Source organism: Abramis brama, assembly GCF_963993115.1.
Source record: "Abramis brama genome assembly, chromosome: 15".
Lineage (NCBI taxonomy): Eukaryota > Metazoa > Chordata > Actinopteri > Cypriniformes > Leuciscidae > Abramis > Abramis brama.
The window spans coordinates 19,759,375-19,771,467 of record NC_139977.1 but is presented as its reverse complement, the minus strand read 5'-3'; the positions used below and the strand labels follow the sequence as shown (position 1 = coordinate 19,771,467).

The window sequence follows — 12,093 nt, the reverse complement described above, 5'->3', positions numbered from 1 at the left end:
GAACATCCAGACCTGCCGGCAGCTGATGATGTCATCACTGTGAGGGAAGAGCTGGCGAGAGGCCAGACTGTGGGAGCCCTGCGTTCTCTGAGAGAGAGAGAGAGAGAGAGAGAGAGAGAGAGAGAGAGAGAGAGAGAGAGAGAGAGAGAGAGAGAGAGAGAGAGAGAGAGAGAGAGAGGCTCTGTCTTCTCTTTTTCTCTTCCTTCATGCCTCACATTTTTCAGTACTCTATTCAGCCGCCTAATGCAGTGGTTCTCAACTGGAGGGTAACAAAGATGGCTCACAGGTCTGGTCACGGACAAGAGAGAAAGACCAGTGTTAAACAAATAATAACATGAAAAAAATTAATCTACCTGTCACTTGGTCAAAGTTAACATGGGCAAGTTGTATAACATGGCCTCATCCTTAAAAACCATGAACACAATGAAACCAAGTAACAAAAAATATAATCCCAGAAGACATTTAGACACTTGCAATGATGATGGTTTGTGTAGACCATAATGATTTTTGTGTGGTGAACTATTTGCTACAGTATAGAGATGAGGCATTTATGTGGCACATAATTCAACAGGACCTAGTAGTAGTACAGTAATAATAATAATAATAATAATAATAATAATAATAATCATAATAATAATAATGTTATTGTTATATAACAAAAACTAGGGATGTCCCGATCCGATCACGTGATCGGAAATCGGGCCCGATCACGTGTTTTCAGACTCGATCGGAATCGGACGTTACCTCCCGATCAGGACTCGGATATATATGTATATATATTCTCATAATTTTTTAACACATCTATAGTTATGCGGTGCCACAGAGTTACGCCGGTTTCACACTGCACGCGTTAGCAGAGCATAAGCAGCGCAGGAGCAGTGCATATGGTGAGCAGGAGCAGGACACGCGCGTTTTGCGGCAGCGTTTGTCACGCGCGGCTGAACCGCGGGTTGTGTACAGACAGAGTACTCTATGGATAAGTTGGCATTGCTTTATTTCGTTTTCAAATACATTTAAGAGAAAAGACTTGTCAAGAAGCTTATTTTATTAATAATTTCATTTATATAACTTTGGTTCATCTTTGTTTTTATTGTTCTGGCAACAAGTTTGTTTTTGGACATTTGTTTTCTTTTTAAATTGCTGTTGGTCATTTGATTGACTGTTTAAAACACAATAGATATCATCAATGCACTTTTTGGATAAAACTGCGGTGTATTTTTGGCCATGATCAATGCATTGTCACTTTAATTCAGCAAAAGCGGCGCAGCAAAAGTAGACTCGGCGCTGAAACGATCGCGGCACTGCTGCTCTGCTCTGTTAACATGGGCGGCGGAAAAAATACGCGCTGCACGCTCTGCTGACGCGTGCAGTGTGAAACCGGCGTAAGAGTTAGGAGACGGAGTGCAGTTCCTAAAAGCACATTACTGGCTTTGCAAACACTGTGGCACTTTATTTTTTTATTTGTTTACATGCCTGCCGGGTATTTTAAGTTGAGGTGCTATTTGTTTATATATTAGACTTTTTTTATATTTACTGTTGCACTAAAGTCCAAAAGTGAAGAATTTATGTTATTTATTACTTGATTGTTCAAGCTACCTCACAGAAGTGCTCTGTTTGTTAACAGAGTTGTTGAATGTTAAAATAAGGTGAATTAAATAAAAAATAAGGAACATCCTGGATCTGTTTTTTGCTCTTCTTTATTCTTTTTGTATGTATTATAGAAGTATCGGATCGGGACTCGGTATCGGTAGATACTCAAAATCAAATGACTCGGACTCGGACTCGAGGGCAAAAAAACCTGATCGGGACATCCCTAACAAAAACTACGACTTTATTCAACATTGTATTCTCTTCCGGTCTGTTTTCCATCCGCGTTCACGAGTCCACATCATAGGTCCACATTGACACACCAGATAACACGTCAGCAGCGTCTTACGTCAGCAGCGTCAATGTGGACTCGTGAACGCGGATGGAAAACAGACCGGAAGAGAATACAATGTTGAATAAAGTCGTAGTTTTTGTTAATTTTGGACCAAAATGTATTTTCGATGCTTCAAAACATTCTAAATAACCCACTGATGTCAAATGGACTACTTTGATGATGTCTTTATTACCTTTATGGACGTGAACAGTGACACGTCCATTGACTTACAATGGAGGAACAGAAAGCTCTCGGAATAAATCTAAAATATCTTAAGATGTCTTCAGAAGAGAAACGGTCTTACGGGTTTGGAGTGACATGAGGGTGAGTCATTAATGACAATTTTCATTTTTGGGTGAACTAACCCTTTAATATTATTAATGCAATACTGAGTTGGGTCACCACTTAATGTCCAAACTTTAAGAAAACTGAGAGCCACTGCTCATATTACACACAAGGCAAATGTTGGCATACTATATCTTCAGATTATGCTAGTGTGAGAAATGAAAGCAGCTCAGGAAAATTTATTTTTCTCACCTCGAAGAGCGAGGACACAGATCTGAGAACTGCTCCTGTGCTTAAACACAGTGTCAACACATGCAGCTGAGGACATGAACCAGGAAACCAATGTGAAATGGGCAGACAAAAGCTCCTACACAACGAAGATAATAGCTCGGCAACAATGGAGCTAAACAACAGCCTGTGGGCCAAGTAACAGCCATAATTGAAACGGCTAATTCGCTGTCATCAAAAGAAAGAAAAGCCCATGTGCTTGCAAGTCAACTTGTAAGCAACAGCTGATAGATCACAAAACCCAGGAAAACGATTCCGGTTTCTTCTAAATGACTATGTTACGGAAGAGTTACAAACTCTTTTTCAAACTACTTTTATATATATATATATAAAAAAAACCCGGCCATATTGGCATTTATGTGTGATTGCAATGGCAAAGGCGCATGCCGAGCTGCTGGATAGTGTACAAGGGGTCTTGCTGTGTTAGACCTGTCTCAGTCTACTGAGCTAATGAAGTCAAGTGAGGTCCACAGGCTGGGCCCTCTGGAGAATAACACACAGACTTAATCAGCCTGGACCAGGCACTTCGGCTTGCTAATGAGAGTGTTCACACAGTCCCCAAGTGTACCCGTACATGTATGCATGTGTGTGGACAGTTCAATTCACCAAGGTTTGCCCAAAGAATTAGGTAGAAAAGAATGAGCCTGCCTTTTATCCATGTTATCTGCCACAAGTTACTTCACCTCAAGTTGTCGACCTTTTGTCTAAGGAACTACAAAAGCTCAAGACAATTATAGCGTCAGATAAAAAAAAATAATAAAAAAATACAATAAATGCTGAATATCTTACGCTGAAGAAGGTAGACAAATGAGCCAACATGGACAAGTAACATACTAGAAAAACCATTAAAAATACATTTCTAAATATATATTTAAATATATAAAAACACACAGTACATACAAATATATTTTAAGAATATAAAAAGGCATTTAAATTAGCATTTTTATTAAATGTCATATTAATACAATAGTTGTTTGACCTCTAACAACTACAGCCAGTTATTGCTACAGAAAAAAATAATAATTATGATAAATTCCGAACAACTTGAAGCTAGACAAATTAGTGATGGAAAACCCTGAGGAAAAAACAAAACGATGAAAAGACATTGTAATAATTACGTAAAAATATTTTGAAAATATGAATAAAATACACAATATATAAAACCGATATTTAACCGCTATATTAATACAATAGTTGTTGACCTCTAATAGCTACATTCTGTTATAGCTGCAGATTAAAAAAAAAATATTTAAAAGTTAAAAAAAGTATGGAAGATTTATGCCAAACAGCCTATGTTGATCTGTAATCCCAGCGAAAAGCTTTGCCTCCCCAAAAATGGATCAAAATATGTCCCTTGGCTAGCCTACCCAGACCACGCTCTGCACTCTTTGAAGTCACAAGGGAAGCTCACATAACACTAATAGCCTAGTCGTGCTCCAAATGGCTGAGTCACTTTTTTCCCCCTTTTTTTTTGCTTCAATGCTGTGCTGCCTCACTACCCAGCAGCTCCCAGACCATGTTGACCTTAAACCAGAGAAAACACACACACACACACTTTTCCATTATCAGCCTCTCACCGCAGTGCACTTCCACCCAAACGCCAGGACGCGAGGCCTCACAAGCCCCTGAAAAAACAAAAAACAAAACAGCCACCACAACCACTGCTGTCAGACAATAATTTGAAAAAAGACAACACAGGAAAGAAAAAAAGAAAAAGAAAAAACTGGCGCAAGATTCACTGTACATACTGTACCCTGGGCTGTGGCAGGCGGCCCAGACTGGCGCCCTGCCAAGTCCACAATAAAACAAACAGAGACGGCGTGCACCAACAGAGAGGAGCGAGGGGTGTGTGTGTGTGTGACTGAAATGGTACACCACAATACACACGACATACCTAATCCCATTCTTCAGCACCTTCTCCTGAAGATGAGGGAGCGGAGGAGGTGGAGGGCAAAGTCACTTGCTTAGTGTCACCATTGTGAGCGCTGATAAAAATCAAACCGCTCAGAACAGGAAGGATAAAAACAGAAAGTTTGCAATGAAAGAACAAAGCACACACACACAAAAAAAACAACAACAATCAAAGAGCCTCGCCGTGTCTCTGCCTCTCTGCCACTCTGTCTGTCTATAAAAGTGTTTCCACTGAAAAGCTTGAGCATTACACAAGAGTGAAGCTCTCAAGAGCCAGACTGCTACAAACAAAAACCAGGTTAGCGCTATGCGTCAAGCATCGAGCATATGAACGTTAAAACTGTTTTGTTCTAGGGGTTATTTGTGCTCTGTTTTGATGCACTAAAAATAAGCCGCCTCGCAATGCTCGCTTATTCCGCCTGTTGAGGGAGGCTGTCTGAGACTGCTTTTTTTGGTAAAGATCTTAAGGAATTAAGACTGGTTCTTGTGCCATTTTCAATGCAAAACTTCTATTGTGATTACCGATATTTCTCATTTTTGGCTCAAACATACAAGGGTGATGTAAATAAAGGGGAAAAAACAGAAACTACATGTGGCAGAGTGCTTGAACACGGCCAAGCTCAGCCAGATGTTTGTGTCAGGGATCTGAGATCATTTCACAAGGATTTGGGGAGCGCTATAAATTAACTTGAAGTTTGATGTGACAATAGGCTTTAAGTATAATAGCTTATTCTAATATTAATTTTATAAAGTTGATGAAGGAGGAGGAGGATTAAAAGGTGAAGAAGCTGATGATAAAGATGGAGAAGGAGAAGAGGAAGCAGCAGCAAATGAAGATGAAAAAAGAAGGTGGCGATGAAGAAAAGCAGGGGAAGAAGCAGCAGCAGAGTAAGAAGAGTAGGAGGAAGATGATGATGATGATGAGTAAAAAAACATGAGTAAAAGCAGCATCCGAGGAAGAAGAATAAGTAGAAGCAGCAGCAAAAACAAGAGTAAAGAAGCAGCAAAGGAAAGGAGATGAAAAAGAAATGAAGATGAAGAAAAGCAGGGGAAGAAGCAGCAGGAAAGGCAGAGTATGAAGAAGAGGAGGAAGATGTGTAAAAACAGGAAGAGTAAAAAGCAGCAGCAAAAACAAGAGGAAAGGGAAGCAGCAACAGCAAAGGAGAGAAGGAAGCAGCAGCAGCAAAGGAGAGAAGGAAGCAGCAACAGCAAAGGAGAGAAGGAAGCAGCAGCAGCAAAGGAGAGAAGGAAGCAGCAACAGCAAAGGAGAGAAGGAAGCAGCAACAGCAAAGGAGAGAAGGAAGCAGCAACAGCAAAGGAGAGAAGGAAGCAGCAACAGCAAAGGAGAGAAGGAAGCAGCAGCAGCAAAGAGAAGGAAGCAGCAGCAGCAAAGGAGAGAAGGAAGCAGCAGCAGCAAAGAGAAGGAAGCAGCAACAGCAAAGAGAAGGAAGCAGCAACAGCAAAGGAGAGAAGGAAGCAGCAACAGCAAAGGAGAGAAGGAAGCAGCAGCAGCAAAGGAGAGAAGGAAGCAGCAACAGCAAAGGAGAGAAGGAAGCAGCAACAGCAAAGGAGAGAAGGAAGCAGCAACAGCAAAGGAGAGAAGGAAGCAGCAACAGCAAAGGAGAGAAGGAAGCAGCAGCAGCAAAGAGAAGGAAGCAGCAGCAGCAAAGGAGAGAAGGAAGCAGCAGCAGCAAAGAGAAGGAAGCAGCAACAGCAAAGAGAAGGAAGCAGCAACAGCAAAGGAGAGAAGGAAGCAGCAACAGCAAAGGAGAGAAGGAAGCAGCAGCAGCAAAGGAGAGAAGGAAGCAGCAGCAGCAAAGAGAAGGAAGCAGCAACAGCAAAGGAGAGAAGGAAGCAGCAGCAGCAAAGGAGAGAAGGAAGCAGCAGCAGCAAAGGAGAGAAGGAAGCAGCAGCAGCAGCTGCAAAGGAGAGAAAGAGGCAGCAGCAATGGAAAAAAAAAAGCAGCAGAAGGAGCAGCAGAGGAAAAATCAGCAAAAGAAGCAACAGAAGAAGCTGCAGCAGCAGAAGAAGAAACGAAAGAAGCAGCAGCATTGTAAAAGAAATAACAATTTTTGATGTAATCGAGTTGTACATAGTCCAAAAAACCATTGCCGTTTGAGAAAATGAGATCTGAGTTGATGTTTAAAGCGGGGGACAGTGTAAACAGAAGAGAACTGACACCCTTAAACTCTTGAGCCGCAGCGACCGATGTTCAGACTACAGCAAACTCCTGCAGTGTGAGGCCCCGCAAACACTAACACCACAACGAATGACACTTAGTCCTTCTGTTTGGAGAGTCACTGAGCAAGTCAGTGGCTTTACAAAGGTCTTTTTGAAGCGTTCTCTAGCCCACAGTCTCATGCAACCCAGCTTCTGAGCGCAGGATTATCCGCAGCCATATTATCCAAACTGCACAAGCCAGTCTCCCATAAGGATTTCTGGATTACTATGACACAGAACATACTTTTGCACGAGTACAGGCGTATCTGCGGGTCAGTGCGGAATACCAAACAGAGGTATTCATCGGAGTTCAGACTCTGCCTCTTTGTCTCATTGCAAAACAGCTCTCATAAATGTCACCGTGCTCCATGCTCCATGGGCTGCCATTATGAGCGCACGAGTACTACAATATCTCCACAGAGTCTGTTATTGAACAAGCATCTTGGGATTTGAACAGCCTCTAAAATAAACATTAGATATTTCCTTAGAGCAGAGTCTGCCATGCTGAGTCGTGCATGAATTGAATTGGGCGTCCCAGCATGAGATGTCACTCATCTCTCCACTCCACATGGTTTTAAACATCCCTACAAAAAGTCAATCTCATCTCACTATATGAAGATATTGACAGCAAAATTTTCCACTGGTGCAAGGCAGAAAGGTTTGGATGTGTAATCTGAAAGTTTTTTTAAACTAATCTAATCTAAACCCCTAATTACTGTAGAATCAATTACCTCGGCACAGCACTCGCTCTTAATTATCATAAACCCGAGAGCGCTCAACGGGGTGGGGGGCAAAAAGTCTACAAAATTTGACCATTGTGCATGTCTGGTGTGCAGTAAGGACTTTGACTTCACTGGCCTGTGAATTTGGCAGTTGCAGAAGGAGGTGAAGGGAGATTCCTGTTGGCCTGGGTTGGAAACCCAGAGTCCCACTGCTTTTATAGACAAACCCAGATTCACTACAGACTACAAAAGAGCGAAAGACTCCACTTTTTATATAAAAAAAGCACATACAACCTCCAGAAAACAGAGGGAGATATTGTAGGATACTACATAAAGATTAAATAGAAATGCTCTACCTTACAAAAGTTTGGGGTAAGTAAGATTTTTGAAGTAAATCAATACTTTTATTCAGCAAGGATGCAATAAATTCATCAAAAGTGACAGTAACAGGCATTTATAATGTAATTAGCTGTTTTCAACATTGATAATAATAAGAAATGTTTTGCAAATCAGCCAATTAGAATGATTTCTGAAGAATCATGTGACACTGGAGTAATGGCTGCTGAAAATTTAGTTTTGCCATCACAGGAATACATTACATTTTAACCAAATAATGCAGCCTTGGTGAACATAAGTGACTTCTTTAAAAAAATTAATAAAAATAAAAATTCACACCAACCCCCAACTAGTACTGCAAGTAGGCAAATGTATTATTATTTTTTAATTATGATTTTTTTAATTATTTGAAACCATCTGGTGACTTTCTATTGATTGCAATTCAGTTCCTCTTCCTGTAAATACAATTTAAATTCCAATTCAAATATCAAACGTATAAATTGAAAGTGAGCCAATTCTTATATTCTGAATTTCACCCAACCCTAAAAAAAAAAAAGAAGCATCCACATTAGTGATGATACCTGAGTGAGACAGCAAGTGCATCCTTAGGCGCAGACTGTCTAGGAAGCGCTTGCCACAAAGCTCACATCCGTAGGTCTTCATTCCGCTGTGCAGCTTCCTGCAGGGAGAAACAGGACAAAATAACATCAGCCAACACTGTTCATGTTACTCGCACAAAAAAATAATAATCAGGCAAAGCACCTGGTATACTACAGTATGAGATTCAAATAGTTTGCTAAATGGCAAAGACAGAATAGACAGGAATTTACTTCCCACCACACAATTCCTATCGCTCCTCCCACACCAGATAACAAGACAGAGGGTATTAAAACCATAGGTCTTGTTTTTGGAAAAAAAGAAAGGAAAAAAAAAGAAAAAAAAAAAAAAAAAAAAAAGAAGGTAAAACCGCTGTTTATCTCGAGAGAGAACTAAACCAGTGTTTGCAACCAGTCAAACCTGCACATCTCCCTCTCATCAAACACTTCAGCTGATTATTCCCATATTAGATGATCAGAACACATTTAAGTTTGTCACTAGACATCGTGAAACGCCTTGAAAGCAAAAATTATCAATGGCACATGAGGGTTCAAAGACCTATTGTTCATTCATTCAGTTCCCTGAGTGGAGATGAAGGAGCTCTTTATCTAAACAGGAACATATAGATGGCCATGAGCCCTCAGATAAGAGTTACTTTAACGGCTGAGTCGGGCTGCAGGGCCCATTTCAAACAGGGGGTCAACTTTTCATGAGCTGAAAGTGAAACATTTGTTCTCTTCAATTATTGGATTGAGGAAAGATTAACCTAACAGAATGAAGCCACACACGGAAGCATGTGCCCCCATTGAATTTTGAGTCAAGTGGACATTCAAAAGCCATTTTGATGAATTAAGATAAAAGTTCTGTTTTTTTACTTTACCAAAATTAAATAAATAAACAGAAAATAAATAAATGAATGTTTATCAAAAAAAGTGGAGAAGAACTACTAAGTAGTCAAATTTTTTATTTGTTTCCCCTTTGGTCATGGTCTTATCTCGCCTAGGGCACCAAGTGAGTCAGTACTGCCACATGGCGCTCCATTAAGCACAGGAAGAGACAAAGATGTCCTTTTGTTTCACTGTCCTTTAGATTAAGTCTGAAACCTGGTGCAGACTGGCTATTTTGTAGTGTATTTACCATTTCTACAATTAGCATTCTGGCTTTGGCCCATAACCCATGTGTGGATTTAAATCAACCCGTGAATGCCCATGTGTGACTTTCTCAGGCTTGACAACAAAAGATCCCGAGCATCTGCATCTTTTCAACTGCACTAATCCTCAGATGCATCACATCCGATTGCTAATAAGCCAGTAGAAATGATCGAAAGTCAACACTGATGAACTAACAAACTCAAGCTAGTCACAGCCACCCATTAGGGGTATGAAACTCAGTCACGGCAGGTAAGAGGTTTTATGGGTTGCGGTGTAGAGGTAGGCTGCTCAAAGAACGAGGTTTGTAAGAATGCCACGAGAACACTGGCAACTTGCTGCAAGTGGTGAACTGAATCGGTTTTTATTAGCATGCTTACAGCATTTGGTAATTGTTTCCAGAGTGGTAATTAGCTCATTGTTTGCACTTTAGTGCCAAATGTATACATCTTTAATGAGGAACAAAGATGTGTATTCTTCACTTTCTATTCATACTACATAGATAGGCAGGCTTCCTTTCTTTAAACAGTGCCATTTTCATGCTAGTTAAATCCATAAGCAGTTTGGTTCAATTGATTTGTTGGTTGATTCTTTTAAAAAGACGGACTAACCAAAAACAATTTTTTACAATTTCTCTGTTTGAAGTTGTGTGAATCAGCGTCACATGCTGGGTCGTAATGATTTAAGCTTTTATTCTCTGTTCTTATAAACAAGAGTTGGCAGAACATAGAAAAAGTGGCAAGAATTATGAAGCAAGGAAGTGTGGTTTAACCTCAGCGAGAAAAAAAAAAAAAAAAAACACGACGGAAAACCATTTTGAGGTTGAGAATCGCAAAAGAGACTTCAGAAAATAAACAAAAGAGAGAGAGGGGAGGGAGGTTGGAGAAAACTTGCAATGCATCCAAAATCCTGATGGCTGTCTTCTAGATGGGGATTGTGGAGACCCAACAAACAAAGAGAAGAATGAAGCAGCAAAGCCCTTTGGCAAGCTGCAAGTAATTAAAAAGGCCTGTAAACGCCTTCCAGGATAAAGGGCACTTCAAAAGACGGGCGGGCGAGTGAGCGCGCGAGAGGGAGCTGGGAAAAGCCAGGGGTCTGTGCACCTTTGGGATCTGGGCTAATGCGGCACAATACAGAGATACTGTAGGGGGAACACTCAAAGGCCTTTGTGTGCCTTCAATCTAGCCATTGTCCCTCTCCTGAGGTCTGAGGAGAGCGCGCTTCTACTGATTAGAGACTGACAGAGAGCGCATACTGCGGAGTGACCCTCCGAGCCCTGAGGGGATGTTTGAGAGCTGAGAGAAGGCAGACCGGCTACTTGAGGCAGGAAGGCTTGACTTACACTACATATTTTACATTAGAATAAGAGACTTCTGCTGTCATCTAATGCTAAGTTCATTACCTGACAAAACGGTTACTACCTTTACAAATGTCACTTTCAATTAGGGATGCACAATATCTCCAGGGATGTACCAGGGTTATTATAGTTAAACTAAAACCATACAAAACATTTTTGTTACTTCAAATAAATATAAATAAATAAATAAATAAATAAATAAATAAATAAATATATATATATTTAATAAAAAACGTATTTTATTTTATTACAGCTAGTTTCTCATTTTCATTTTTGTTTAACTTCATGTACTACAAAAACAAAATAAAAAAACATAAAATTCATAAAAATAATAGACATTTAAAAAATAATTATAAAAATGACAAACAACCAAAATTACAAAAAATTTAAAAATTTAATTGAATATTTAATTGCACATGCATATTTCCCTTATTTTTACATTTAGATTAACTTTGTCATCATCTATCACTCAATCTTTAAAAAAAAAAGTTAAATGTAATCTTTACCAAATCTCAAAATGATTATGCATTTGCATATTGTAAAGTCATACTGTCAGTATAATACTGTGACGCCTAAATTCACATTTTTTAGTTTAAAAGTTTAATTTTGTTTCTAATTTAAATTTTTGTGCTTAATTTATAAGTATTCAGACAAAATGGTGTCGTTCATATATTGGTAGTCAATAGTATTGGTCATATATTGGTTATTAGCGATAGTATCAAAATACATATCAGCTTATCTGTATCTGCCATCTCTGTTCCAATCCTAATAAAGATTTTTGCATTAACTGAAGCAGTAAGACGTGCAATATCACGGTTTGCTTAAAAGCGGAGGGAGGTAATTAGTTTTATCTGTGCCTCATTTTTACAGGTGCTTGGGAAGCGAGGGCGACCCTGGATATGACATGCTCAAACCTGCTTCCAGCGTAGAGTGCGGCAGCAGTCCTGTCGTAAAGGCAAAGTTGCTGGGTCACCTGCCCCCGCAATTACTACAAGTTCTATTTTCTGGACAACCAGAAGTAAAGCCTCTGTAGATTTTATGGGATATATATGCCTCTCCAACCAGCTGTGCTCTGGTCTCAGAAACTGTAGATTGTGTGTGTGTGTGTGTGTGTGTGTAAGAGAAAGGGGAGGGGTGGCTCTCTGTGTGCCTGAAACAGACTGACTGTAGTCATTAAGGAAGCAGGCATAAAACTCTCAAGCCATTTACTCAGTTAATAAGCGACTTTGTCTAACAGTCAGTTTTGACAACGGCAATAAATTTTAAATTTATGTCAACAAAACATATGCTGAACACCTCATTTCAATG

At 39.9% G+C, this 12,093-nt stretch overlaps 1 protein-coding gene across 2 annotated transcripts in view; it reads right to left on the bottom strand.

The window, feature by feature from the left end:
* zbtb16a (zinc finger and BTB domain containing 16a) overlaps positions 1-12,093 on the bottom strand; it is a 110,274-nt gene that overhangs the window by 55,721 nt on the left and 42,460 nt on the right. For both annotated transcript variants that reach the window (XM_084136858.1, XM_084136857.1), the window contains exon 3: positions 8,265-8,362. In XM_084136858.1, the coding sequence (XP_083992984.1) occupies positions 8,265-8,362 (98 nt within the window). The remainder of the gene's footprint in view (positions 1-8,264; positions 8,363-12,093) is intronic.